The sequence below is a fragment of the Pseudophryne corroboree genome, chromosome 6 (genome assembly GCF_028390025.1).
Source record: "Pseudophryne corroboree isolate aPseCor3 chromosome 6, aPseCor3.hap2, whole genome shotgun sequence".
Taxonomy (NCBI): Eukaryota; Metazoa; Chordata; class Amphibia; order Anura; family Myobatrachidae; genus Pseudophryne; species Pseudophryne corroboree.
This window is the reverse complement of record NC_086449.1, coordinates 580,399,618-580,427,201: the sequence shown is the minus strand read 5'-3', so window position 1 is coordinate 580,427,201 and position 27,584 is coordinate 580,399,618. Positions and strand designations below refer to the sequence as shown.

General features: G+C 47.5%; 1 protein-coding gene across 1 annotated transcript in view; it reads right to left on the bottom strand.

The window, feature by feature from the left end:
• CDHR2 (cadherin related family member 2) overlaps window positions 1-27,584 on the bottom strand; it is a 314,955-nt gene that overhangs the window by 88,932 nt on the left and 198,439 nt on the right. Inside the window, exon 17 of the mRNA XM_063927912.1 lies at window positions 9,008-9,057. Coding sequence (XP_063783982.1) covers window positions 9,008-9,057 — 50 coding nt within the window. The remainder of the gene's footprint in view (window positions 1-9,007; window positions 9,058-27,584) is intronic.

Genomic DNA, 27,584 nt, shown 5'->3' with positions numbered 1-27,584 from the left:
CTATGGAATTTACCCTGCTACGGGATGAGGATGGTAAATTAGAATTATAGTTGTTCATTAATTTACGTTGGTTGGACATCTAGTATATAGGCATATCTTGCTTCTCTGACCCACTTTATGTAGTGGCCGGACCCCTTTTTGGTCCTCCAAAGGAACCTGCTCTTCCCACTATACAACTCTCAGTCTGTGGCTTTTTGCTGCATCCATTCCCCTCCTCACATCATGTCAGTGCCCCTGTGAGATGATTGATTTATTTACAGTTTCTTATATAGCATAGCACATTATGAATCTTCTGATATACTCTGTGCTGCTGGGGGACCCTGCTACTTCCACTATATAACTCTAAGTGTGTGGGTTAGTGCTACCTCCATTCCCCTCCTCACATCATGTCACTGCCCCTGTCACATGCAGCCCTGTCCTGCCTGACATATCATGTATATTCTAATATACTCTGTGCTGCTTGGGGCCCTGCTCCTCCCACTATATAACTCTCAGCATGTGGCTTCCTGCTAGCTCCATCCACCTCCTCACATCATGTCACATGCAGCCCTGTCGTCACTGACATATCATGCATGTCCTGATATAGTGTGGGGTGCTGGACCACCCTCTAGGGGTGATAGGGGTGTGTTATGCCCACAGTGTTTGCTCCCAGATTGTAAGTCATATGTGTACCAAGTTTGGTGTAAATTGCACCAGGCATTCCAGAGTTATGCTGTCTGCTGAAATACTCTGTGCTGCTACCTCACCCCTAGGGGTGTCTTACCCACAGAATGTTTGTTCCCAGATTGTAAATCATATGTGTAGCAAGTTTGGTGTAAATTGGTCCAGGCATTCTGGAGTTATGCTGTCTCCTGAAATACTCCGTGTTGCTGTCCCACCCCTAGGGGTGTTAGGAGTGTCTTTCCCCAACAGTGTTTGTTCCCAGATTGTAAGTCATATGTGTACCAAGTTTGGGGTAAATTGCTCCAGGCATTCCAGAGTTATGCTGTCTACTGAAATACTCTGTGCTGCTGCCTTACCCCTAGGAGTGCTAGGGGTGTCTTATCCCAACAGTGTTTGTTCCAAGATTGTAAGTCATATGTGTACCAAGTGTGGTGTAAATTGATCAAGGCATTCTGGAGTTATGCTGTCTCCTGATATACTGTGTGCTGCTGTCCCACCCCTAGGGGTGCTAGGGGTGTGTTACCCCAAGAGTGTTTGTTCCCATATTGTAAGTCATATGTGTATTAACTTTGGTGTAAATTGCTCCAGGCATTCCAGAGTTATGCTGTCTGCTGAAATACTGTGTGCTGTCGCCTTACCCCTAGGGTACTAGGGGTGTTTTCCCCCCACAGTGTTTATTCCCAGATTGTAAGTCACATGTGTACCAATTGTGGTGTAAATTGCTGCAGGCATTCTGGGGTTATGCTGGAACATACATATACACATACATACATACATACATACATACATACATACATACATACACACATCCATTTTTGTCGATTTCCGTGGATGGACAGTGACATTTGTAAAACCGATTCTTAGCAAGCACCTGGGACCTAAGGAGAAGCTACCTGCCAAGTTTCAAGATTGTATGCCTTGTGGTTTAAGAGATATTGTGATGAGTCAATCTCCTTTTTCGCCTTTTATATATATAGATTTATATTTATTGTAATTTTTGTTTTTTCAAACTTTTAAGCTATACCTTGTATATGTACCAAACTCACCAAATTAATTTCCTTGTATGTGACAATGTACTTGCCATTAAAGTGAATTGTGATTCTGATTCAAATCGCACAGCTAGACTACAACTCCCAGCAGCTCCCGCGGTACTAAGCAACGCGCATATAAGCTGTAATAGCAGCTATGCTGTACTAGAAGCCTGGTTGTCGTGGTGTTACAGACTTTGTTGAAAAATCCATTATATTATATTATATTATTATATTTATATAAAAAAAAAGTTGGTTCAGGGACCTTCTGGGATTAGGGTCCCTGAAGCTTAAGCTTCATTAGTTTCTATGTAGATCTGCCACTGGATACACTGAAATCTATGAAATATTGGCACAATTTGAATATGCATTCACAGTACAGCCCCCATAGTAGAGATGTGCACCGGAATTTTTTTGGGTTTTGTGTTGTGGTTTTGGATTCGGTTCCGCGGCCGTGTTTTGGATTCGGACGCATTTTGGCAAAACCTCCCTTAAAATTTTTTGTCAGATTCGGGTGTGTTTTGGATTTGGGTGTTTTTTTTCAAAAAGCCCTCAAAAATAGCTTAAATCATAGAATTTGGGGGTAATTTTGATCCTATAGTATTATTAACCTCAATAACCATAATTTCCACTCATTTCCAGTCTATTCTGAACACCTCACACTATTATTTTTAGTCCCAAAATTTGCACTGAGGTCACTGGATGACTAAGCTAAGCGACCCAAGTGGCCGGCACAAACACCTGGCCCATCTAGGAGTGGCAGTGCAGTGGCAGAGAGGATGGCACTTCAAAAAATTGCCAAAACAGCACATGATGCAAAGAAAAGAGAAAAAGAGGTGCACTGTGGTCGCTGGATGGCTAAGCTAAGCGACACAAACACCTCAAGATCACAGGAATTATTCGTTCTAATCAATGGTATTATTGGTCCAAATCACTGGAAGAAAATGACAAAAATTACTGGAATTATTTGTTCTAATCAATGGCATTATTGGTCCAAATCACTGGAAGAAAATGACAAAATCACTGGAATTAAATGGCAGTAATGTCGGGAATTATATCAAATGGCAGTACCACTGGACATATACGGAAGTGTCAGACAGGATGGCACTTAAAAAAATAGTCCCCAAACAGCACATGATGCAAAGAAAAGAGAAAAAGAGGTGCACTGTGGTCGCTGGATGGCTAAGCTAAGCGACACAAACACCTCAATATCACAGCAAATGGTATTATTGGTCCAAATCACTGGAAGAAAATGACAAAATCACAGGAATTATTCGTTCTAATCAATGGTATTATTGGTCCAAATCACTGGAAGAAAATAACAAAATCACTGGAATTATTTAGCAAGATCACTGTAATTAATAATTATAAATCACTGATATTAACTGGTAAAATCTCGCTATCGCCTGCCTAGTGAAGTGGAATCTAGATGGGATTTTGTACCGGGGACACAATAACTTCATCAATTGTCTAAATCCCACTGCACTAATGGCGGAAAACGGGCACACGTCTAACAGCGCACTGATTATACTGAGAACTGATTATACTGATGATACTACGGAGAACTGACACTGAGCAGCGAGAACAGCACTGGACTATTGCACTGTAGTATACTGGTCACCACAATGCAGCACTGACACTGAGCACAGATATTAAGCACTGATCAGGATACTAGAAGTGACACGGTGCAGCAAGATAATGGTATGGCCTACTGTACTGTACTGTACTACTATATACTGGTGGTCACCACAATGCTGCACTATACTACTATAAACTGGTCACAACAATGCAGCAGATATTGAGCACTGATCAGGATACTAGAACTGAGTCTGACACGGAGCTGCAAGATACAGCAATGGCCTAATGTACTGTACTACTATAATATACTGGTGGTCACCACAATGTAGCACACTGAGCACAGATATTACCAGGTGTATCTCACACATCGCTCAGTACAGATTACAGGATGTATAATCACCAGGTGTATAACACACGTCGCACAGTACAGTATACAGGGTGTATAATTAATTACCAGGTGTATCACACACATCGCACAGTACAGTATGTAGGGTGTATAATCCCCAGGTGTATCTCACACATCACACAGTACAGTATATAGGGTGTATAATCCCCAGGTGTATCTCACACATCGCTCAGTACAGTATACAGGGTGTATAATCACCAGGTGTACCACATGCCACACAGTACAGTATACAGGGTGTATAATCCCCAGGTGTATCTCACACATCGCTCAGTACAGTATACAGGGTGTATAATCACCAGGTGTATCACAAACGTTGCACAGTACAGTATAAAGGGTGTATAATCACCAGGTGTATCACACGCCGCACAGTACAGTATACAGGGTGTATAAAATCACCAGGTGTATAACACACGTCGCACAGTACAGTATACATACTGGTCACTACAATGCAGCAGATATTGAGCACTGATCAGGATACTAGAAGTGACACAGAGCTGCAAGATACAGCAATGGCCTACTGTACTGTAGTATATGTATACTGCTGGTCACCAAAATGCTGCACTGTCCTACTATATAGTATATAGTAGGATAGTATATACTGCTCACAATAATGCAGCACAGATATGGATAGTATACTTGACACAGAGCTGCAAGATACAGCACAGAACTGCAAGATACAGCAATGGCCTACTGTACTGTACTACTATAATTATATACTGGTGGTCCCCACAATGCAGCACACTGAGCACAGATATTTGCAGCACACTGAGCACAGATATGGAGCGTTTTCAGGCAGAGAACGTAGATATTTTCAGCACACTGAGCACAGATATTTGCAGCTCACTGAGCACAGATACGGAGCTTTTCAGGGAGAGAACGCAGCCACGTCCTCTCCGTTCAATCTCCAATGCACGAGTGAAAATGGCGGCGACGCGCGGCTCTTTATATAGAATACGAATCTCACGAGAATCCGACAGTGGGATGATGACGTTCGGGTTAACCGAGCAAGGCTGCCTCGGAACCGTGTAAAAAAGGTGAAGTTCGGGGGGGTTCGGATCTCAACGAACCGACCCGCTCATCTCTACCCCACAGATTTTATTGCAAAGCTGTCAGATTTCATATAAATGATTCCAGAGCTTGGCTGTAATAGGCTAGCTATAGGATAACTCTGGCTCCCTCTCTGCCAACCTCAGCCCCCCCCCTCCAGTGACGCATGTGCCAGTTGATGGCCATACATGCGCATTAGACTGCTGGGGACCAGAACCAGGAAGCAGTAAGACAGCTTGACGCTATCACAATGGGATGTAGTTATGTGACCGGCAGGCACAATACTTCCCCCTACATTCCGCCCCCTCATAATGCTGTCGGTCGACATGCCGACCAACAGGGACTATTCCCACTCGTGGGTGTCCATGACACCCATAGAGTGGGAATAGAACCTTTGGTGACCGCAGGTCACCACCAAGCCCGCAGAGTGGGGAGCGCAGCAAGCCCGCAAGGAGCTTGTTACGCTCGTTTCCCCCGTGGGCATCTACATGCCGGGAACCCGGCATCAGTATGCTGAACGGCGGTCTCCTGACCGCTTGTCCCGCATACCCAACCCATCACAATGCTTACAGCTGTTCGCCAGGACAGGCTCTTATAGGAGAAACAATTTTGATAAATATGTCCTCAACTGAAGTTCATGGAAAGCCTTAAGAAAGTATTACCATATAGAGCACCCTTTCCAGACGGAGCATGTTTAACAAGGATATACTGTAGCATTAGTAAGGAAATTATATATTTAGGTCTTGGCATTTTATCTTCAACACCTTTAGGTTACTAACTAACTGGCTGTTGAATTATACATTTATATGACTTTTTAGCGCATTTAAAATAAATGTCAACAGATGTGGCATGAAGAATTATTATTTCAAATGACTACATATCCATTTGCATTTGTCACTTGAGTGAAAAATTTACTGACTGCTTCTTGTTTAATTTCCCTGTATTTACCACCTTTCTGCCCATTTGAAACTAATATAATGATCTCTAAAGCACAAGAAAACACATTAGAAAAAAGTCAAAACTATGGGGGTAATTCCAAGTTGATTGCAGCAGGAAATTTTTTAGCAGTTGGGCAAAACCATGTGCACTGCAGGGGGGCAGATATAACATGTGCAGAGAGAGTTAGATTTGGGTGGGTTATTTTGTTTCTGTGCAGGGTAAATACTGGCTGCTTTATTTTTACACTGCAATTTAGATTGCAGATTGAACTCACCACACCCAAATCTAACTCTCTCTGCACATGTTATATCTGCCTCCCCTGCAGTGCACCTGTTTTTGCTCAACTGCTAAAAAATTTCCTGCTGCGATCAACTTGGAATTACCCCCTATGTATGCATTTGACTAGCGTTTCAGCTTGTAGTAATAATGGGGGTAATTCCAAGTTGATCGCAGCAGGAATTTTTTTTAGCAGTTGGGCAAAACCATGGGGGGTCATTCCGAGTTGTTCGCTCGGTAAATTTCTTCGCATCGCAGCGATGTTCTGCTTAGTGCGCATGCGCAATGTTCGCACTGCGACTGCGCCAAGTAAATTTGCTATGAAGTTAGGAATTTTACTCACGGCTTTTTCATCGTTCAGGCGATCGTAATGTGATTGACAGGAAGTGGGTGTTTCTGGGCGGAAACTGGCCGTTTTATGGGTGTGTGTGAAAAAACGCTACCGTTTCTGGGAAAAACGCGGGAGTGGCTGGAGAAACGGAGGAGTGTCTGGGCGAACGCTGGGTGTGTTTGTGACGTCAAACCAGGAACGACAAGCACTGAACTGATCGCAGATGCCGAGTAAGTCTGAAGCTACTCAGAAACTGCTAAGAGAGGTGTAATCGCAATATTGCGAATACGTCGGTCGCAATTTTATGATGCTAAGATTCACTCCCAGTAGGCGGCGGCTTAGCGTGAGTAAATCTGCTAAAAACAGCTTGCGAGCGAACAACTCGGAATGAGGGCCCATGTGCACTGCAGGGGAGGCAGATTTAACATGTGCAGAGAGAGTTAGATTTGGGTGTGGTGTGTTCAATCTGCAATCTAATTTGCAGTGTAAAAATAAAGCAGCCAGTATTTACCCTGCACAGAAACAAAATAACCCACCCAAATCTAACTCTCTCTGCACATGTTATATCTGCCCCCCCTGCAGTGCACATGGTTTTGCCCAACTGCTAAAAAATTTCCTGCTGCGATCAACTTGGAATTACCCCCAATGGCACCTGAAATTATGGTGGACATGTACCGTTTAGTATCCCTTTAGTCTGGATTTCTCGCCACAAAAGGAAACCATGCTGTACTTGCCTATTTGATTTTCAGCCATATTTCTGCTGTACTCATCTCGTTAGAGGTTAATCCTATTAGCCACAGGTTCCCGTGTGGCGTGAGTAAGTGTGGCTGTATAATAAACTTACGGTACCTCTGGATTTGCAGATTTGCGTTTGCATCCCTGTAGTGCTGTGTACAAAAATCTGCAAGTCCGGAGGTGAGTTCAGTGTCAGACTGGGGCATAAAGCATCCACCAAGGAAATACAGTGGCATGGTCAGCTCCCAGTGTGGGTGTGACAAGCTAACACAGAGGCTTGGATAACCATTAGAGAGTGTATGGGCTGGGCCCATGTTCACACACACACACACACACACACACACACACACACACACACACACACACACACACCTACCTACCTACCTACATACAATACATACATACATACATATTAATAACAGCAATGCACTGTAGAAAATACAGCATAGTCCTGCAGTATAATGTAACATATAATTATATATATATATATATATATATATATATATATATATATATAATGTATAATTGAAGTGCACAGTCTGGAACCTGATCCTTAGAGGAAGGGGGTGGACCCTAAGACAGTGGGACCAGCGTCCGCTACTGCCCCTGGGCTGCAGCGCCGACCAAAGACTGCAGGTGGGAGCCGGCCAGTGCATATAAACATACATATCAAGTTGTATGTAACATATGTGCTGGCTCCTTACCCTGGGATCAGCAGCAGCAGCACGAGACACAGGCACACACTTCTCAGCCTGTCTATCTTCAATAAGCCTGCTCCCAGACTCCTGTGAAACCAGCCAATGGGAGTCTGGGGGCGGGGTTATTGAAGATAGGCTAAGCACTGTGTGCCTGCTGGTAAGTGGCTCCTGTATAATTAACAAATACTATATTCCCCATTTTATATATATGTGTGTGTGTGTGTGTGTGTGTGTGTGTGTGTGTGTGTGTGTGTGTGTGTGTGTGTGTGTGTGTGTATATATATTTATATGGGAATAAGGGTCGACACACATTAGGTCGACACCTATTGGTTGACAGTGACTAGGTCAGCACAGGAAATGTGCCGACACAGCCATTAGGTCGACATGAACATGGTCGACATGGAAAAGTTTTTTTTTTTTGTGTGTCGTCTTCTTCGTAAAGTGGTGGGGAACCCCAGTTAGTGCACCATGTCCCCTCGCATGGCGATCGAAAGGTGCCTCGCTCCATTACCGCTCCCAAAAGTAGTCCATGTGGATCGTATAAAAAGTATGAAAAAGTTCAAAAAAATTACGAAAAAAATTTGAAAAACTCATGTTGACCTTGTTCATGTCAACATATTTCCTGTGTTGACCTACTCAGTGTCGAGCTAATGTGTGTTGACCTAGACGGTGTTGACCTGAGTATGGATATTATATATATATATATATATATATATATATAGTAGATATGGGATCCCTGGGTCGGGTCTGCTTACCCCCCTCAAGTAGTAGCATGCAGGAAACAGGTGGCACTCACCAGATTTTCACACACAGGTATATTTAAATCATGTTAAAGTGCAATGTGCATATGGGGTACCGACATTTCAACGCTACACAGAGCGTTTTCCTCAAGGTACCTTTAAATAAGGTGGTGATTCAGATTCCTCCAGCCGTTCTCCCGCCACCAAGTTTGGAGGAATCTGAATCACTACCTTATTTAAAGGTAAGCTTGTCACTGTGTGCTTGTTTTGCAGCATGGTACCTTGAGGAAAACGCTCTGCATGGCGTTGAAATGTCGGTACCCCAAATACTTCTGTTCCCAAGCATTTTGGATATGGGATACTCAAGCTGTATATATATATATATTTATGGCCTAATTTTATAAAAGGTATACAATTCTATCTGAAGATAATCTGTATTCAATTTTGTGGAAATTATAGTTTATTAGAAAAAGTGTGGATCCACAGGACAATTAATTAAACACAGCAGGAAAGTACACATTGAAAAGGGCACAGGATTAAAAATCAACAACATTGAATTACAGTACCTTCACAGAGGCGACTTCAGTATTAAAAACAGCAGTTTCCGGTATAACCACTGTAAAGAAATAGAGATGTGAGTGAAACATGTACATAATAGGCAGTGCCGTAACTAGGCATTCTAGTGCTGTGTGCAAGAAACGGCATTGGCGCCTGCCCCCCCCTTATGTAAAATATGGGCAGTGCGCACCATAGGCGCGCGCAAAAAAAATAGGGGTGTGGCCTCATAGGGAAGGGGTGTGGCCACAAAATAATACCAATTCATACTGCGGTGCACAGTAGTCTCCATTATTCAAATTACGCCGCACAGTAGCGCCACTACACCAGGTAGATCCCCTTTTACACATTATGGCAGACAGTCCCCCTTTTTACACATTACGGCAGACAGCGTAACCCTTTTTACACATTACGGCAGACAGCGTCCCCTTTTTACACATTATGGCAGACATATGGCAGACAGCATCCCCTTTTTACACATTACGGTAGACAGCGTCCCCCTTTTTACACATTACGGCAGACAGCGTCCCCCTTTTTACACATTACGGCAGACAGTGTCCCCTTTATTACACATTACGGCAGACAGCGTCCCCCTTTTTACACATTACGGCAGACAGTGTCCCCCTTATTACACATTACGGCAGACAGCGTCCCCCTTTTTACACATTACGGCAGACAGCGTCCCCCTTTTTACACATTACGGCAGACAGCGTCCGCTTTTTACACATTACGGCAGACAGCGTCACAGTCTTCTCCTTCCTCAACCACACCAGCTCGGCAGCTCCTCGCTGTGCAGCAGTAGGGGCAGGGCGCAGGGCAGTGTGGGAGAGATGTCTGACGTCATCACGTGACGTCTCTCCCGAATTGCAGGGGATGGGGGCCGAGCCGGCGTGCAGGCCAGGGCTGCCGCTGGGCAAATGAGAAGAGCAGCGCCCTGGCACACACCTCAGCCACAGCGCTGCCGGGACCTTACAGCAGCAGCGGCGGCTTTAGCGGGACACAGGTGGGCGGCGGCTTCAGCGGGACACAGGTGTCCGGGCGGAGGCGGTGGCTATAGCAGTACACAGGTGGGCGGGCGGCGGTGGCTTCAGCGGGACACAGCAGTGCGGGTGGCGGCGGCTTCAGCGGGACACAGGCGGGCGGGCGGCGGCTTCAGCGGGACGCAGGCGGCACCGCCTTCAGCGGGACACAGGCGGCGCCGCCTTCAGCAGTGAGTCTGGACCTGGAGCTAACGGCCGTGCGGGTGTCATGCCCGATGGTGCGCCCTCAGTGCATTTGCGCTTTGGGCAAGGCACCATTGGCACACACCTAGTTACGGCTCTGATAATAGGACACTCTGTAACTTAACCAAAGGTCATACTGTAGAGTGTAACATATGTAAATAGGTATTAACAAACATCTGCAAGAACCTGAGTGGGCAGCTAATGTTGACACTAAACCAGTCTCTCCCAAAGCAGCCAGCCCCCCAGAATCTTCTATAGGTCATGTTTTGAGAATTTCTTTAATAATGCTAGGAGTTTTATATTATTTGGCTGGGTCAGTCATTTACCTACCTGTTCTCACAGACAAAACTGCCTAAAATAGAAATATGTTGGAGATTCTGAAGGCTGGACTTGGAAAACACTACACTAAACAAATGTTTCCCAATCAAACAGCAGGACTTGAGGGAAGTGAGCCCACTAATGGATGTTAATATATCCCTTAGAATATTTATCCTGTGTTCTGAGAAGCCTAAATGACAACATTCAGATAAGACACCTTAAATCTGCTCGATGTATGCACATCTGTTCATTATAGGGATTACTACAGTATACCACGCTAGTTTTTTTGCATCTATTCAGTTGTTATGGGATTCTGTGGTGAACAACAATAGAGAGGAAAATTGTGTGATATAGCACATTTCATGCAGTTATAATGATTTTCCTTTATGGTTATAAACAATTATATATGTATGAGACTGAGGCATATATGCAAGTGATGCTAATTACTCTTATTTTCCAGGTTTCTCTTGCCTCTATGGGTACTCTGCCTTCTCTTGCCTCTGTAGTATGTGTAACACAGTCATGCTCTAGGACTGAAGTGTGAGATAACATAGCAAGTGTTTATATTTAAAAATTCCACGTAAAATTAGGGACATAAGGCCAGGGACATAAGGCCAGAGCTGGGAAGGTAATGCAGTAATGTTGTGTGGGAAGGTAACGCAGTAAGGTGGTGCGGGGAGGTAGCGCAGCAATGTGGTGAAGAAAAGTAGCACAGTAATGTGGTGCTGGAATGTAGCGCAGAACGGTGGTGTGGGAAGTTAGCACAGTACTGTGGTGCGGGAAGGTAACACAGTACTGTGGTGCGGGAAGGTAACACAATATGGTGGTGTGGGAAGGTAAAGCAGTAATGTGGGGTTAGAAGGTAACGCAGTAATGTGGGGTTAGAAGGTAACGCAGTAATGGGGGATGGGAAGGTAGCACAGTAATGTGGAGTGGGAAGGTAGCGCTGTAATGGCGAGTGGGAAAGTAAGGCGGTAATGGGGTGTGGGAAGGTAACACAGTCTGGTGGTGTGGGAAGGTAGTATAGTAATGTGGGGTGGGAAGGTAACGTGGTAATGTGGGGTGGGGAGGTAGCGCAGTATGGTGGTGTGGGAAGGTAATGCAGTAATGTGTGGTGAGAAGGTAACACAGTAATGTGGGGTGAGAAGATAATGCAGTAAAGTGGTGTGGGAAGGTAGCGCAGTAATGTGTGGTGGGAAGGTAGTGCAGTAATGTTGGGTGGGAAGGTAGCACAGTAATGTGTGGTGGGAAGCTAGTGCAGTAATGTTGGGTGGGAAGGTAGTGCAGTAATGTGTGGTGGGAAGCTAGTGCAGTAATGTTGGGTGGGAAGGTAGCACAGTAATGTGGGGTGGGAAGATAGCACAGTAATGTGGGGTGGGAAGATAGCACAGTACGGTTGTGTGGGAAAGTAATGCAGTAATGTGGGGTGAGAAGGTAACACAGTAATGTGGGGTGAGAAGATAATGCAGTAAAGTGGTGTGGGAAGGTAGCACAGTAATGTGTGGTGGGAAGGTAGTGCAGTAATGTTGGGTGGGAAGGTAGTGCAGTAATGTGTGGTGGGAAGCTAGTGCAGTAATGTTGGGTGGAAAGGTAGCACAGTAATGTGTGGTGGGAAGGTAGTGCAGTAATGTTGGGTGGGAAGGTAGCACAGTAATGTGTGGTGGGAAGGTAGTGCAGTAAAGTGGTGTGGGAAGGTAGCACAGTAATGTGTGGTGGGAAGCTAGTGCAGTAATGTTGGGTGGGAAGGTAGCACAGTAATGTGTGGTGGGAAGGTAGTGCAGTAATGTTGGGTGGGAAGGTAGTGCAGTAATGTGTGGTGGGAAGCTAGTGCAGTAATGTTGGGTGGGAAGGTAGCACAGTAATGTGGGGTGGGAAGATAGCACAGTAATGTGGGGTGGGAAGATAGCACAGTACGGTTGTGTGGGAAAGTAATGCAGTAATGTGGGGTGAGAAGGTAACACAGTAATGTGGGGTGAGAAGATAATGCAGTAAAGTGGTGTGGGAAGGTAGTGCAGTAATGTGTGGTGGGAAGGTAGTGCAGTAATGTTGGGTGGGAAGGTAGCACAGTAATGTGTGGTGGGAAGGTAGTGCAGTAATGTTGGGTGGGAAGGTAGCACAGTAATGTGTGGTGGGAAGCTAGTGCAGTAATGTTTGGTGGGAAGGTAGCACAGTAATGTGTGGTGGGAAGGTAGTGCAGTAATGTTGGGTGGGAAGGTAGTGCAGTAATGTGTGGTGGGAAGCTAGTGCAGTAATGTTGGGTGGGAAGGTAGCACAGTAATGTGTGGTGGGAAGCTAGTGCAGTAATGTTGGGTGGGAAGGTAGTGCAATAATGTGTGGTGGGAAGGTAGTGCAGTAATGTTGGGTGGGAAGGTAGCACAGTAATGTGTGGTGGGAAGCTAGTGCAGTAATGTTGGGTGGGAAGGTAGCACAGTAATGTGTGGTGGGAAGGTAGTGCAGTAATGTTGGGTGTGAAGGTAGTGCAGTAATGTGTGGTGGGAAGCTAGTGCAGTAATGTTGGGTGGGAAGGTAGCACAGTAATGTGGGGTGGGAAGATAGCACAGTAATGTGGGGTGGGAAGATAGCACAGTACGGTTGTGTGGGAAAGTAATGCAGTAATGTGGGGTGAGAAGGTAACACAGTAATGTGGGGTGAGAAGATAATGCAGTAAAGTGGTGTGGGAAGGTAGTGCAGTAATGTGTGGTGGGAAGGTAGTGCAGTAATGTTGGGTGGGAAGGTAGCACAGTAATGTGTGGTGGGAAGCTAGTGCAGTAATGTTGGGTGGGAAGGTAGCACAGTAATATGTGGTGGGAAGGTAGTGCATTAATGTTGGGTGGGAAGGTAGTGCAGTAATGTGTGGTGGGAAGCTAGTGCAGTAATGTTGGGTGGGAAGGTAGCACAGTAATGTGTGGTGGGAAGGTAGTGCAGTAATGTTGGGTGGGAAGGTAGTGCAGTAATGTGTGGTGGGAAGGTAGTGCAGTAATGTTGGGTGGGAAGGTAGTGCAGTAATGTGTGGTGGGAAGCTAGTGCAGTAATGTTGGGTGGGAAGGTAGCACAGTAATGTGTGGTGGGAAGGTAGTGCAGTAATGTTGGGTGGGAAGGTAGCACAGTAATGTGTGATGGGAAGGTAGTGCAGTAATGTTGGGTGGGAAGGTAGTGCAGTAATGTGTGGTGGGAAGGTAGTGCAGTAATGTTGGGTGGGAAGGTAGTGCAGTAATGTGTGGTGGGAAGCTAGTGCAGTAATGTTGGGTGGGAAGGTAGCACAGTAATGTGGGGTGGGAAGATAGCACAGTAATGTGGGGTGGGAAGATAGCACAGTACGGTTGTGTGGGAAAGTAATGCAGTAATGTGGGGTGAGAAGGTAACACAGTAATGTGGGGTGAGAAGATAATGCAGTAAAGTGGCGTGGGAAGGTAGTGCAGTAATGTGTGGTGGGAAGCTAGTGCAGTAATGTGGGGTGGGAAGGTAGTGCAGTAATGTTGGGTGGGAAGGTAGCACAGTAATGTGTGGTGGGAAGGTAGTGCAGTAATGTGTGGTGAGAAGGTAACACAGTAATGTGGGGTGAGAAGATAATGCAGTAAAGTGGTGTGGGAAGGTAGTGCAGTAATGTGTGGTGGGAAGCTAGTGCAGTAATGTTGGGTGGGAAGGTAGCACAGTAATGTGTGGTGGGAAGGTAGTGCAGTAATGTGGGGTGGGAAGGTAGCACAGTAACGTGGGGTGGGAAGGTAGCACAGTACGGTTGTGTGGGAAAGTAATGCAGTAATGTGGGGTGAGAAGGTAACGCAGTAATGTGGGGTGAGAAGGTAACGCAGTAATGGGGGGTGGGAAGGTAGCGCAGTAATGTGGGGTGAGAAGGTAGCACAGTAATGTGGGGTGGGAAGGTAGCACAGTAATGTGGGGTGGGAAGGTAGCACAGTACAGTGGTGTGGAAAGGTAGCGCAGTAATATGGGGTGGGGAGGTAGGTGTAGTGCGGGAATGTAGTCTGGGTAGGTAGTTCAGTGAAATAGTGTGGAAATGTAGTGTGAGTAGGTAGCACAATGGTGTACTGCAGGGATGTTGTGCAGTAATGTAGTGTTAATATATCATAGTGATATTGGGTCTAATTCAGACTTGATCGTAGATGTGCTAAATTTAGCACATCTACGATCACTTTCACAGACATGCAGGGGGACGCCCAGCACAGGTCTAGTCCGCCCCGCATGTCTGGCTCTGGCCCCTTCCCCCCCCCCCCCTCCGCACAGGTATAAAAGCATCGCACGGGGGCAATGCTTTTGTACCTGAGGAGTAGCTCCCTACCAGCGCAGCTCCTGCGTGCTGGCTGGGAGCTACTCGTCGCTTCCTGGGTCGCAGCGGCTGCGTGTGATGTCACGCAGCTGCCTGCCCACTGCACGGTCCGGGCACGCCTGCGTTGCCCGGACCATGCCCCCAAAACGGCGGCCCAACGCCACCGGCTTGCCCAGAGATCGCCTCTGCCTGTCAATTAGGCAGAGGCGATTGCTGGGCTGAGATGCCGATAGCATCTCAGGCATGCACATGCGCACTGTGGCGCATGCGCAGTTCACACATGATTGCCCGCTGTACACTGCAGGGGGGACAGATATAACATTTGCAGAAAGAGTTATATTTGGGTGGGTTATTTTGTTTTTGTGCAGGGTAAATACTGGGTGATTTATTTTTACTTTGCAATTTAGATTTCAGTTTCAATACACCCCACCCAAATCTAACTCTCTCTGCACGTGTTATATTTGTCCCCCCTGCAGTGCACATGGTTTTGCCCAATGGCTAACAAACTTGCTGCTGCGATCAACTCAGAATTAGGCCCCATGTGCACTGAAGGGGGGGGGGGGGGGGCAGATATAACATGTCCACATACCTCCCAACTTTTGATTCCTATAATGAGGGACACACGCGCGGCGTGGCCTAATAAAAGGGTGTGTGGCCTCGCGGGAGGACCCGCGATTGCGAGCCACGCCCCCGTTTTCGTCACTGAGGGGGCATGCCCAGCGCTCTGTGAGCCGCTGACATCCCCCTCTCCCTCTGGCTGCAGTGAATAGACGCTGTGCGTCTATTCACCGCAGCTCTGCTAAGCAGGGCAGTGAGTGCATGAGCCTCCCAACTGCACCCCCCCCCCCTACCGAGAGACACTGCGGCCCGCGGGTGGGACAGCAGGACAGTCCCCAAAAAACGCGACTGTCCCACAAAAATCGGGACAGTTGGGAGGTATGTGTCCAGAGAGAGTTAGATTTGGGTGGGTTATATTGTTTCTGTGCAGGGTAAATGCTGGCTGCTTTATTTTTATACTGCAATTTAATTTCAGTTTTAACTCACCCCACCCAAATCTAACTCTCTCTGCACATGTTATATCTGCCCCCCTCCTGCACTGCACGTGGTTTTGCCCCTCTGCTAACAAATTTGCTGCTATGATCAGGTTTGAATTAGGCCCATAGTGATGTAGTGTAGGGAGGTAGCGTAGTGATGTAGTGAGAGTTATGTAATGTAGGAAGGTAGTTTATGCCCTTTTCAGGCAGAAAAGGCTGGAATTCACGGCTTTTTGCTGGCTTTTCAATGCTGGGTCACTTAGCCGGACCCAGCCTGACCCCCCTTTCCCACAGGACAGCAAATTACATGGTGAAGCAGTTCTACCCGATAATTTGCAGATCAACACGGGTATTTCTTCTATGTGAAAGTGTCAGCCTGGGTCAAAATTCCCGGGTCTCCGAATTTCAACCCGTGTTGACCCAAGGGTCAACCACAGGGTCCCACACACACACATTTATAGAACACTGCAAGAAAATGGATTTGGACACAAATCCTCCTTATACCACATTCATGTGCTTAAACCGAGAGCTTGCCGCCATTCAGCCACAATATCCCTCATTAAATAACACATTTCAATATACTGCCACACCCAGGACTCAAACAAACAACCTGCTGCATCCCAGCCAAACACCCCACCCACTGATCCACTTGATCTCGCAAAAACACTGAGATTTCTAACTATATGAAGCTACTTGTACCCCATAAAAATATAACCACCACCATAATCAAGCAGATCCATACAGTGTGCCTCCAAACACATTCAATTCCTTGCAGCGGGCTGCGGTTATGTGACCGGCGGTCCGGAGACCACCGGTCACTATACCGACGCCGGAATCCCGCCCGGTGGAAAGCCTGACAGTCGGCATACCAACTGACAGGGACTATTCCCACTCGTGAGTGTCCAGGACACCCATAGAGTGGGAATAGAACCTGTGGCGAGCGCAGCGAGCCACAACGCCTGCTGCATGGGGAGCGCATTTGCCCCCTACTAATCCTACTCCTACTAATGCTACTACTACTACTACTCCTACTAATGCTACTACTACTGCTGCTGCTACTACTCCTCCTACTAATGCTACTACTGCTGCATGGGGAGCGCATTTGCCCCCTACTAATCCTACTCCTACTAATGCTACTACTACTACTACTACTACTACTCCTACTAATGCTACTACTACTACTGCTGCTGCTGCTGCTACTACTCCTCCTACTAATGCTACTACTGCTGCATGGGGAGCACATTTGCCCCCTACTAATCCTACTCCTACTAATGCTACTACTACTACTACTACTACTACTACTACTACTACTCCTACTAATGCTACTACTACTACTGCTGCTGCTGCTGCTACTACTCCTCCTACTAATGCTACTACTGCTGCATGGGGAGCACATTTGCCCCCTACTAATCCTACTCCTACTAATGCTACTACTACTACTACTACTACTACTACTACTACTACTCCTACTACTACTACTACTACTACTCCTACTAATGCTACTACTACTACTGCTGCTGCTGCTGCTACTACTCCTCCTACTAATGCTACTACTGCTGCATGGGGAGCGCATTTGCCCCCTACTAATCCTACTCCTACTAATGCTACTACTACTACTACTACTACTCCTACTAATGCTACTACTACTCCTACTAATGCTACTACTACTACTACTACTCCTACTAATGCTACTACTACTGCTGCTACTACTCCTCCTACTAATGCTACTACTGCTGCTACTTCCACTACTCCTTCTACTACTCCTACTAATGCTGCTGCTGCTGCTGCTGCTACTACTACTACTACTACTACTCTACCTACTCCTACTACTCCTTCTACTACTACTCCTATTAATGTTACTACTACTTCTGCTGTTACTACTACTTATCCTCCTCCTACTACAACTACTACTACTACTGCTGGCACTCCTCCTACTACTACTACTGCTACTACTACTACTACTACTACTACTACTCCTACTACTCCTCCTAATGCTACTACTACTACTACTACTACTACTACACACCTACTAATGCTACTACTACTCCTACTAATAATAATGCTGCTACTGCTCCTACTACTACTGCTGCTGCTGCTACTACTACTTATCTTACTACTACTCCTACTACTTACTACTCCTACTACTGCTACTCCCCATATTGTTGACATTAATTATGGTAGGTTGACACTGACAAAAGGTCAACATGTATTAGGTCGACACTGAGAAAAGGTCAACAGGTACACAAGGTCGACACATGAAAAGGTTGACACAGGAAATGGTCAACACAAAAATGGTTTACACAACGTTTTATTTTTCTTATTTTGTTTTCACCGTCAGAGCACAGGGAACCCCAATTAGTGTACCGAGTTTCCGTTGCAGGTAAGGTGCCCCGCTCTGTTACTGTTATTATTCCTAATCGTAGTCCACATGGATGGTACATTATGAATAAGGTGTAAAAAAAAAAAAAGAAAGGAAAAAAAAAAAAACCGTAAAAAGTTGTGTCGACATGTGTGCCATTGCCATGTTGACCATTTGAACCTGCAGGGGCAAAACTAGGATTTTCGTCACCCTGGGCAAGGCAGTAATTTGGCGCCCCCCCCCCCCCCCCCCCCGAAAAAAACCCTGTTAGACTAAAATAATCTGATTATCAAAAATGTCGAAAAAAAGGGGATACTATTGGACAATTTATCCCTATGTGACCCAAATGCCCTAAGCGTCACATGCCCTCTAGCAGTGTGTTCCACTACATGCCCCCCTGTGTCCCCGACATGCCCCTATAAACTGCAATACATTACTACACTACATACCCTATATGGTACACTACATCACTACACTACATCCCCCTATAAGCTACACCAAATTCCCCCATCTGGGAATCAAAGCGGAGGTTGATACTGCTAACTGGGAACACAGTGCCAATAATAAAGTCTGTCTTTAAACTCACCACAAAGCTACTGCAGTGATACTCGGTGAGAGCTGGAGGTTGTCCAGACTCTTAATGGATAACTAGCAAAGTGAGCCTTTGATTTCTGTAACATCGGTGACTGTACCTGTTAACAAGCAAAAGCCTGGGGCAGCGTGCCTCCTCAGTGGTGTGTAGTCGGCAGCTTGTTATTGGTTGGTGCTGGGCAGGCAGCCGTGATCATAGCCTGCTGAAAAACACAGCACCAACAGCTCGCTTCTATAGCACGCAAGCCACAGCACCGCATGGCAAAGAAGAGAGGTTAGCCGGCATAGGAGAGATCCCAGGTACTGGGGTTCATCCGCACAGCTTAGGAAGCCAGCTGTGGGCAGGCAGATGAGTCCAGGGCCACCATCAGGGGGGTGCTGGGGGCACAGCTGTCCTGGGCCCAGCCTCTCTGACAGAGAGAGGAGGGCCTGGGAGGCTCATGCAGCCGCCTGCATGCCTGCCATTCCGCTGTAGTCAGAGCCGGCCCTAGGCATAGGCAAACTATGCAATTGCCTAGGGCATTTGGTATGCCTAGGAGCACAAGCAGCATCTGCTGATCAAAATGATTTGCAGCATGCCTATATTCTGTGTGTAAATGCGGCTGTATCTGCATACAAAATGCTACGTTACAGTGTATTCCTGGAAATCACTGTAACATAGCATTCCATATGCAGATACAGCCACAGTCGCACACAGAATATAGGCATGCCGCATATCATTTTAATCAGCAGAAGCTGTTTGTGCATCCTAGCCGCAAAGTAATGCAAATAAGGTGCAATTTCATAAAAAAAAAGGTGCCTGACGTTAGCAGAGCTGCCAGCTGACTCACGCCAAGCATCTCCTGCTGCATGGCGTAATGAGGCAAGATGGATGTGGACACATCTGTATCCAAGCAAAGGCAGAGGTCTCAGTGGTAGCAGCCATGTGAGTGCTGTGTGTGGTTGGTTGTGCAGTAATCATGTGTATAAATGCATTAATAATGTGCAGCAAATGTGTAAGGGGCACTGTGTGTATAAGGGCATTAATAATGTGCGGCATATGTGTAAGGGACATTATGTGTATAAGGGCATTAATAAAAGTTGGTATAATATGTAAGGTGCATTATGTTTATAAGGACATTAATAATGTGTGTCATGTGCAAGGGGCATTACTGCGGTATTATGTGTATAAATGCATTACTAATGTGTGGCATTATGTGTATAAGGTGCTTTACTGTGTGGCGTAACGTATAGAAAGGACACTACTTTGTGGTCTAATGTGAATAAAGAGCAATATGGGCCCTCATTCCGAGTTGTTCGCTCGCAAGCTGCTTTTAGCAGCATTGCACACGCTAAGCCGCCGCCTACTGGGAGTGAATCTTAGCATAGTAAAATTGCGAACGAAAGATTAGCAGAATTGCGAATAGACACTTCTTAGCAGTTTCTGAGTAGCTCCACACTTACTCGGCAACTGCGATCAGTTCAGTCAGTTTCGTTCCTGGTTTGACGTCACAAACACTCCCAGCGTTCGTCCAGACACTCCCCCGTTTCTTCAGACACTCCCGCGTTTTTCCCAGAAACGGCAGTGTTTTTTCACACACACCCATAAAACGGCCAGTTTCCGCCCAGAAACACCCACTTCCTGTCAATCACATTACGATCACCAGAACGAAGAAAAAACCTTGTAATGCCGTGAGTAAAATACCTAACTGCATAGCAAATTTACTTGGCGCTGTCACAGTGCGAACATTGTGCATGCGCAATTAGCGGAAAATCGCTGCGATGCGAAGAAAATTACCGAGCGAACAACTCGGAATGACCACCCAGGTGTGGTGTAATGTGAGTAAGGATCAATTCAGTGTGATGTAATGTGAATAAGGGGCACTACTGTAAGGAGTAACGTATATAAGGTAAAGTGGTATTACGGTGTGGTGTAATGTGAATTAGGGACACTATCGCATGATAAAATGTGAAAACCAAAATTAGCATTTCTATGGGTGAGGGGTGATGGTGCGGGGTAAGGAGTGCAGGGTCAGAGGCGAAACTACCGGTGGTGCTGGGGGGTACCAGCCAAAATCTTGCCTGGGGCCTCATATTGGTTAGGGCCAGCTCTGGCTGTAGTTCCCGCTGTTCTGCCACTGTCCTAAAACCCTCCAGCAGCTCTGTATTGAAACCGTCCCTCCCAAAATGCCCGCCGCCACAGAGGAGACAGTTATTCAAGATACTAGAGGAGCCATGGCGGTGCTTTCTGTATTGAAAGCGTCCCTCCCAAAATGCCCGCAGCCACAGAGGAGACAGTTATAAAAGATAGTAGAGGAGCCCTGGCGGTGGCCATTTTGGGAGGGACGTTTTCAATACAGAGCTGCAGGAGGACAGAGGACAGCAGTAGAATAGCGGGGACGGAGGCGGGCAGGCAGCGGCATGAGCATCCTGGGCCCTCCCAACGGTGGCAGCAATGGGGGAGGGAAGGAAGGAATCCCCTGACACCGAGCAATATGGTGTGTGGGGCATAGTATGGTGACGGGCATTACCATATGGGGTTGCCTAATGACTGTCGACTTACTGTACACATTGTCTGTCTATACACTGGAACCCCTCAGAACCTCCATCAATATGCTAAAACAGAATCAGTGTACACTGTTTTTTTAGCCCTGCTTCTAGGCTTTACCCCTCCTGTCGGGAAGAGGAGCAAGACACTAAATTGACACAATGTAGGTTATAACTTATAAGTAACTTAGATTTCACAAATTAGAGTGACCACTAAGTGATGACAATTAGGTATAAGAGTCCTCATTCCGCAAGCAACTTTTTGCTGCTGGTGCGATCAACTAATCTCCACCTATGGGGGAGTGTATTTTAGCATAGCAGGACTGCGATCGCTTGTGCAGCCCTGCTATGCTAAAAAAAGTTTCACACAAAACAAGACTAGCCCTAAACCTACTTACCCTGTGCGACGGATCCAGCGATGCAGGTCCCGGCTTTGACGTCAGACATTCGCCCTCCATTCGCCTGGACACGCCTGCGTTTTTCTTACCACTCCCCGAAAACGGCTGGAAACGGTGAGTATCCGCCCCGGAATGCCTCCCGCCTGTCCATCTTCTTGCGATTGCCGCTTCGATCACATTTGTCATTGGCGGCGGTGTTGCCCGGTGACTATCACTGCCCGGCGACGATCGCCGCCAGACAATGACGCAAATGCGCAATGCGTCCGCCGCGCATGCGCATTTTTGACCCGTTCGCACCGCAGAGAAGAACGGCTGCGTGCGTACGGGTCGGAATGACCCCCAAAGGCTTAGACAGAAAGAGCTGGCCACAAAAACAAGAAAACCAAACCTAAATAAACATACAGTACAAAAAGAAAAAATGCATTGTGTAGTTTCCAAAATAACCACAAGATGTCAGCAATAAATAGGACTGATAATAGTATAGGAATTAAAAAATATAGGGCCTAATTCAGACCTGATAGCTGCTGTGCGTTTTCGCATAGCAGCCGATCAGGTCTGATCTGCGCCGGCGCCAGAGATGCGATCGGCAACTCTGCCCAGCAATCGCCTCTGCCTGATTGACAGGAAGAGGTGGTCGCTGGGCGGGAGGGAGCGGGCCGGTGGCTTTTTGCCACCGTTTTGGGGGCGCGGTCCGGGCAGCACAGACATGTCCGGACCGTGCGGGGGTCGGCCGCAGCGGCTGCGTGACGTCACACGCAGCCATGCGCCCCGGACAGCGACGGGTAGCTCCCTGTAGTAGGGAGCTACTCCACAGGCACAAAAGCATCACTGCCGTGCAATGCTTTTGTACCATACTTGCCTACTCTCCCGGAATGGCCGGGAGGCTCCCGAAAATCGTGTGGCGCTCCCGGCCCCCCGGAAGAAAAGGCAAGTCTCCCGGACGAGTGCCCACCACCCGCAACCCACCCGCATCACCTGCATCACCCCCGGCAGCGCAGTTCAAAGTGCGAGGTCCGGGAGTCAGATGACGCGATCCGCGTCATCCTGGCCCCGCCCCCTGCCTTGCAATGTCAATATTAACGGCATTGCTAGACAGGGGGTGGGGCCACGATGACGTGATCGTGCAGCCACACCCCCAACCCCACCCCTAAGCGTCATCAAGACGCATCTCCACACCCCCGCTGCTCCGACCTGGCTGCCTCCTCCCAGAGGGGGCAGCCAGATTGTCGGTAAGTATGTTTTGTACCTGTGCGGCTGGGCAGAGCCAGACATGTGGGGAGGACTAGCCCTGTGCTGGGCGTCCCCCTGCATGTCAAAATTTTGCACGGTTCTGATCAGGTCTGAGGGCCTAATTCAGACTCGAACGCAGCCGTGCACAATTTTGCATGGCTACGATCAGTTACTCAGGCATGCAGGGGGAGGGGGGGGGGGGGAGGGCGCCCACCACAGGGCTGGTAAGCCCTGCATGTCTGGCTCTGCTTCGACGCTCAAGTACAAAAGCAGTGCACAGCGGCGATGCTTTTGTACTTGACGAGTAGCTCCTTACCAGTGCAGCTCCTGCGCGCTGGCAGGGAGCTACTCGTCGCTGACCAGGTCGCAGCAGCTGCGTGTGACGTCACATAACGGCAGACCAACGCTGCGGGGCCTCCCCCTCCCGCCCAGTGACCGTCTCTGTCTGTCAATCAGGCAGAGGCGATCGCAGGGCTGAGATGGCCGTCGCCTCTCTGGCATGCGACGGTGCACTGTGGCGCCGGCGCATGCGCAGTTCAGATCTGATCGGCTGCTGTGCGAAAACGCACAGAGGCGATCAGGTCTGAATTAGACCCATAGTACATAGAAGTTAACATAATAGTAGAAACAAAAAGGAGAGGTTAATGAAAAAGCAGAGTGGTACAGTATATTCCAGCTACATATGAAGCAGTACTGTCTAGTGTTGGGCTAATATGCCAGTCACCATATGAAGCGTGACAAAGCAGTTTTAGGGGCCTATTTATCAATCTTTTTTCTACTAGAATAATGTGTTTTCACACCCTTTTCACATTAATTTAGTATCACCTAAACATACCTCCCAACTTTGGTGGCTGTCAAGGAGGAACATCGGCCCGGCGTAGCAGCGCCCGTCTGGAAAAGGAGGCGTGGCCTATGGAAAGGGGGTGTGGCCCCTGGAAAGGGGCGTGGTTTTGTGGGAGTGAATGTGATCGCGAGCCACGCCCCCGGTTTACGTCACTTTGGGGGCATGCCCAGCGCTCTGTGAGCACCTGGCAAGCCCCCTCTCCCTCTGCCTCTAGTTAATAGATGCTGTGCGCATGCGCACAGCGTCTATTCACCGCTGCTCTTCTATGCAGAGCAGCGAGAGCAGGAGACTCCCAACTGCCCCCCCACCGCGGGACACTGTGGCCCGCGGGTGGGACATCGGGACAGTCCCAAAAAAACGTGACTATCCCGCGAAAATCGGGACAGTTGGGAGGTATGCCTAAATATACCTAAATATATATATATAAGAAGAGACCTTCTTCATGCCCTTAAATTCGTATAGTTTGCGAATGCAGTTTGCATTTCCCATACCTTTAATGGGAAATGTGATCTGTTTCAGATTTACTATAGGCAAATTGTGAAAAAGTACTGGAGGGAGCCTCACAGAATTATCAGAGACTTCCCTCCATTCAGCAGATGTAAGCTGTCTGCTGTGCCTGTCAGAGAGGGAGATCCCTTCTCCCCTCTGCTCTGCTGTTCCGAGAACACAGGCACAGCAGAGCTGATGTCACGAACAGTAACATACCCTCCAACTGTACCTTTTTGGCAGGTACAGAACCTTTTTTTAATGGTCTGTACCGATTTTTGGCTCTCCAAACTTCCCCTGAAAGTGTAGGAAAAGGGGAATGACCACACCCCCTTTACCTGTGGCCACACCCCTTCCCTAATTTGTAGCGCTTTTCATGTTTAAAATGTTGGAGGGTATGCAGTAATGTCAGTGATGAGTGAGCTGCTGGGAAAAAAAGCAGCTTACCCATCCCAAAGACAACAGATGGGACACCCTGCTGCATGCAGAAAGAAAACAAAAATATTTGTAATAGAAAATAAATATTGCTTACCTGCAACTAGGGATCGGTAATCGGAGAGCTCCTTCTGTAACCCAGTCACCTGATCTGTGCGGTCAGGTGAGGTGCTGTGAAAGTCCTGGATGACACCTCAGCTGACCAGGTTACAGAAGGAGCTCATCTGATTTTCTATTATAAAAATCAGTCTTCTTTCCCTATGCAGCCAGTGTCCTATCCAGCGGCAGCTCCTACCTATTTTGGGTAGGGGAGCTGCCGCTACCCATGCCTGGAGAGGAGAAGGAGGTGAGGAGAAAGCCAGGTCCCGGTACCAGTGCAGTGGATCTGGCAGGAGCTGGACTGGTGCATGTGCACAAGCGGCAGCTTGACTGCACATGTGCAAAACCCCGTTTTCTATGGATTGCATCTGCTGCAGCCCATAGATGCTTGGTAAGGCTGCCCGAAAGGCAGGTAGTAGCTTCGTACTGGATCACAGCCTGGCTTGGCAGTCTCAGAGGTAGGAAACACTTCTCAGTGGGACTGCCTGTCCTGCAGGTGACTGGCAGGTAGTACTTCCAAATTCCAATAGGAAGTGAATGCCAGTCATGGTAAAGCTACTGCAGTCACAGACTGCAACTGGCTTAGCTGAGCTCACTGAGGTGCCGGATGTTAATGGGGGGCTGCAGTCCTGCAGCTCATAAGTAAAATCCACCACTGGTCTTATCCGACACAAGCGGCATGCTCGCTTCCACACCCTGCACTTACTGGGCATGTACAGAGTGTGCTCCCGCAAGTGAATGCTTTCACATTTACGAAAGCTTGTTGCGGAAGCATCACTAGGACAGAGTTTCTCGCAATGTCTGTCCAGTACCCGAATATTGATACATTCATACAATGGGTGTTGAGTTTTGTTAGCAAACAAAAAAACCACCCTAATGGTTGAAAACCATGTTGCACTGCAGGTTGGGCAGATATAACGGGTGGTCTTCAGTATGCCGACTGTCGGGATCCCGGCGCACAGTATACCGGCGCCGGGATCCCGACAGCCGGCATACCGACACTTATTCTCCCTCGTGGGGGTCCACGACCCCCCTGGAGGGAGAATAAAATAGTGTGGGCCACCGTGCCCGTAGCGTGGCGAGCGCAGCGAGCCTGCAAGGGGCTCATTTGCGCTCGCCACACTGTCGGTAAGCCGGCGGTCGGGCTCCCGGCGTCGGTATGCTGGTCGCCGGGAGCCCGACCGCCGGCATACCATAGTGAACCCGATATAACATGTGCAAAGAGAGTTAGATTTGGGTGGGTTATATTGTTTCTGTGCATGGTAAATACTGGCTGCTTCATTTATACACTGCAATTTAGATTTCAGTTTAAACACACCCCATCCAAATCTAACTCTCTCTGCACATGTTATATCTGCCACACCCCCCCCCCCCCTGCACTGCACATGTTATATCTGTCCCACCTGCAGTGCAGCATCATTCTGCCCATTAGTGTGCTTTTTTGGTTTGCTAACAAACCTGAATAAGACCCAATATTTGGTAATATCGCAATGCAAATGTAGTTGAATTTATCTCATCACAACTGAATTGTGGATTGTGATAGATAGGCCCATAGGGTGAAAGTTTGTCACAGCCAGTGCTGATCGGTGTCTGGGGGAAGGGAGCAAGCAGTTCCAGGTCACAGCTGGGTATAAGAGCCCAGGACAGTGAGATACCATAGCTGTGGCATCTTCCTCTCTGCTGGAAAGCACAGTTAGGTGGGCAGAAGCTCTCCCGTAGGGTGCCAGCTAATATTATAGCAAAGTCAGCAGCGTGGTAGGAAATGGGGATGTAGTTATGTGACCGGCGGTCACGATACCTCTGCCTACAGCCCGCTGCCTCAAAATCTCGACAGTCAGCATACTGACTGTCATGGATTATTCCCACTCGTGGGTATTCACGACACCCATAGAGTGGGAATATAACCGCTCGCCACCGAGCCCGCAAGGTGCTTCGCTGCACTCGCTCCTCCCCTCCCCTCTCCCCCCCCCCCCCCCCCCCCCCGCTGGTATTCTAATCCCTGGGATCCCGGCATCGGTATGGTGACGGGCGGGATCCCAAGCGCCAGTCACCCATATCCAACCCAGCAAATGAGTGACTCAGTGCAGTCTGGCAAACCAAGACTTTGAGATGTTGAGTTGGTGTCAAGATAGCAAAATACTGTGGGAGAGGTAACAGGCTGGACTGCAAATAACAGCTCTGGAACAATCCCCTAGGTTTCAATGTGACTGTAAGCTCTCACAAGCAGGGTGCTCGTCCCTTACCTACTGTATACCATCATCTCCTCCCCACTACTGACAGCTCACCTGCTGCTTAGTTCAGCTGCTACTGCAAAAGTATTTATACTGTAAATCATGTCCATGTCTTGTAATGTTCTATACTCTATACTGTTTGTGTTTATGTACTTTGTAAGGCACTGCGAACCCACTGTGATGTCATATAATGAATTATTATTATCCTTTATTTATATGGTGCCACAAGGGATCCACAGTGCCCATTACACAGTACATAATCAATTGAGCAAACAAGAAAACAGCACTTAAAGTACAAGACAATATAGGACAGGTATAGAAAACGCGAGGTTAGGTGCCATCAAAGGGAGTAAGGAGTATAAGATAGTGTAAGTAAGAAAAGGAAAGGAACATGAGGAAAGAAGTCCCTGCTCTTGCGAGCTTACAATCTAAAAGGATAACACTCAGTATTGAGGGACAGTGTCAGAGGAGCAATGGATATTAACAAAAAAGTTTGTGATCAGGTGCTGGATATGGTTTGTTTTTCTAAAGC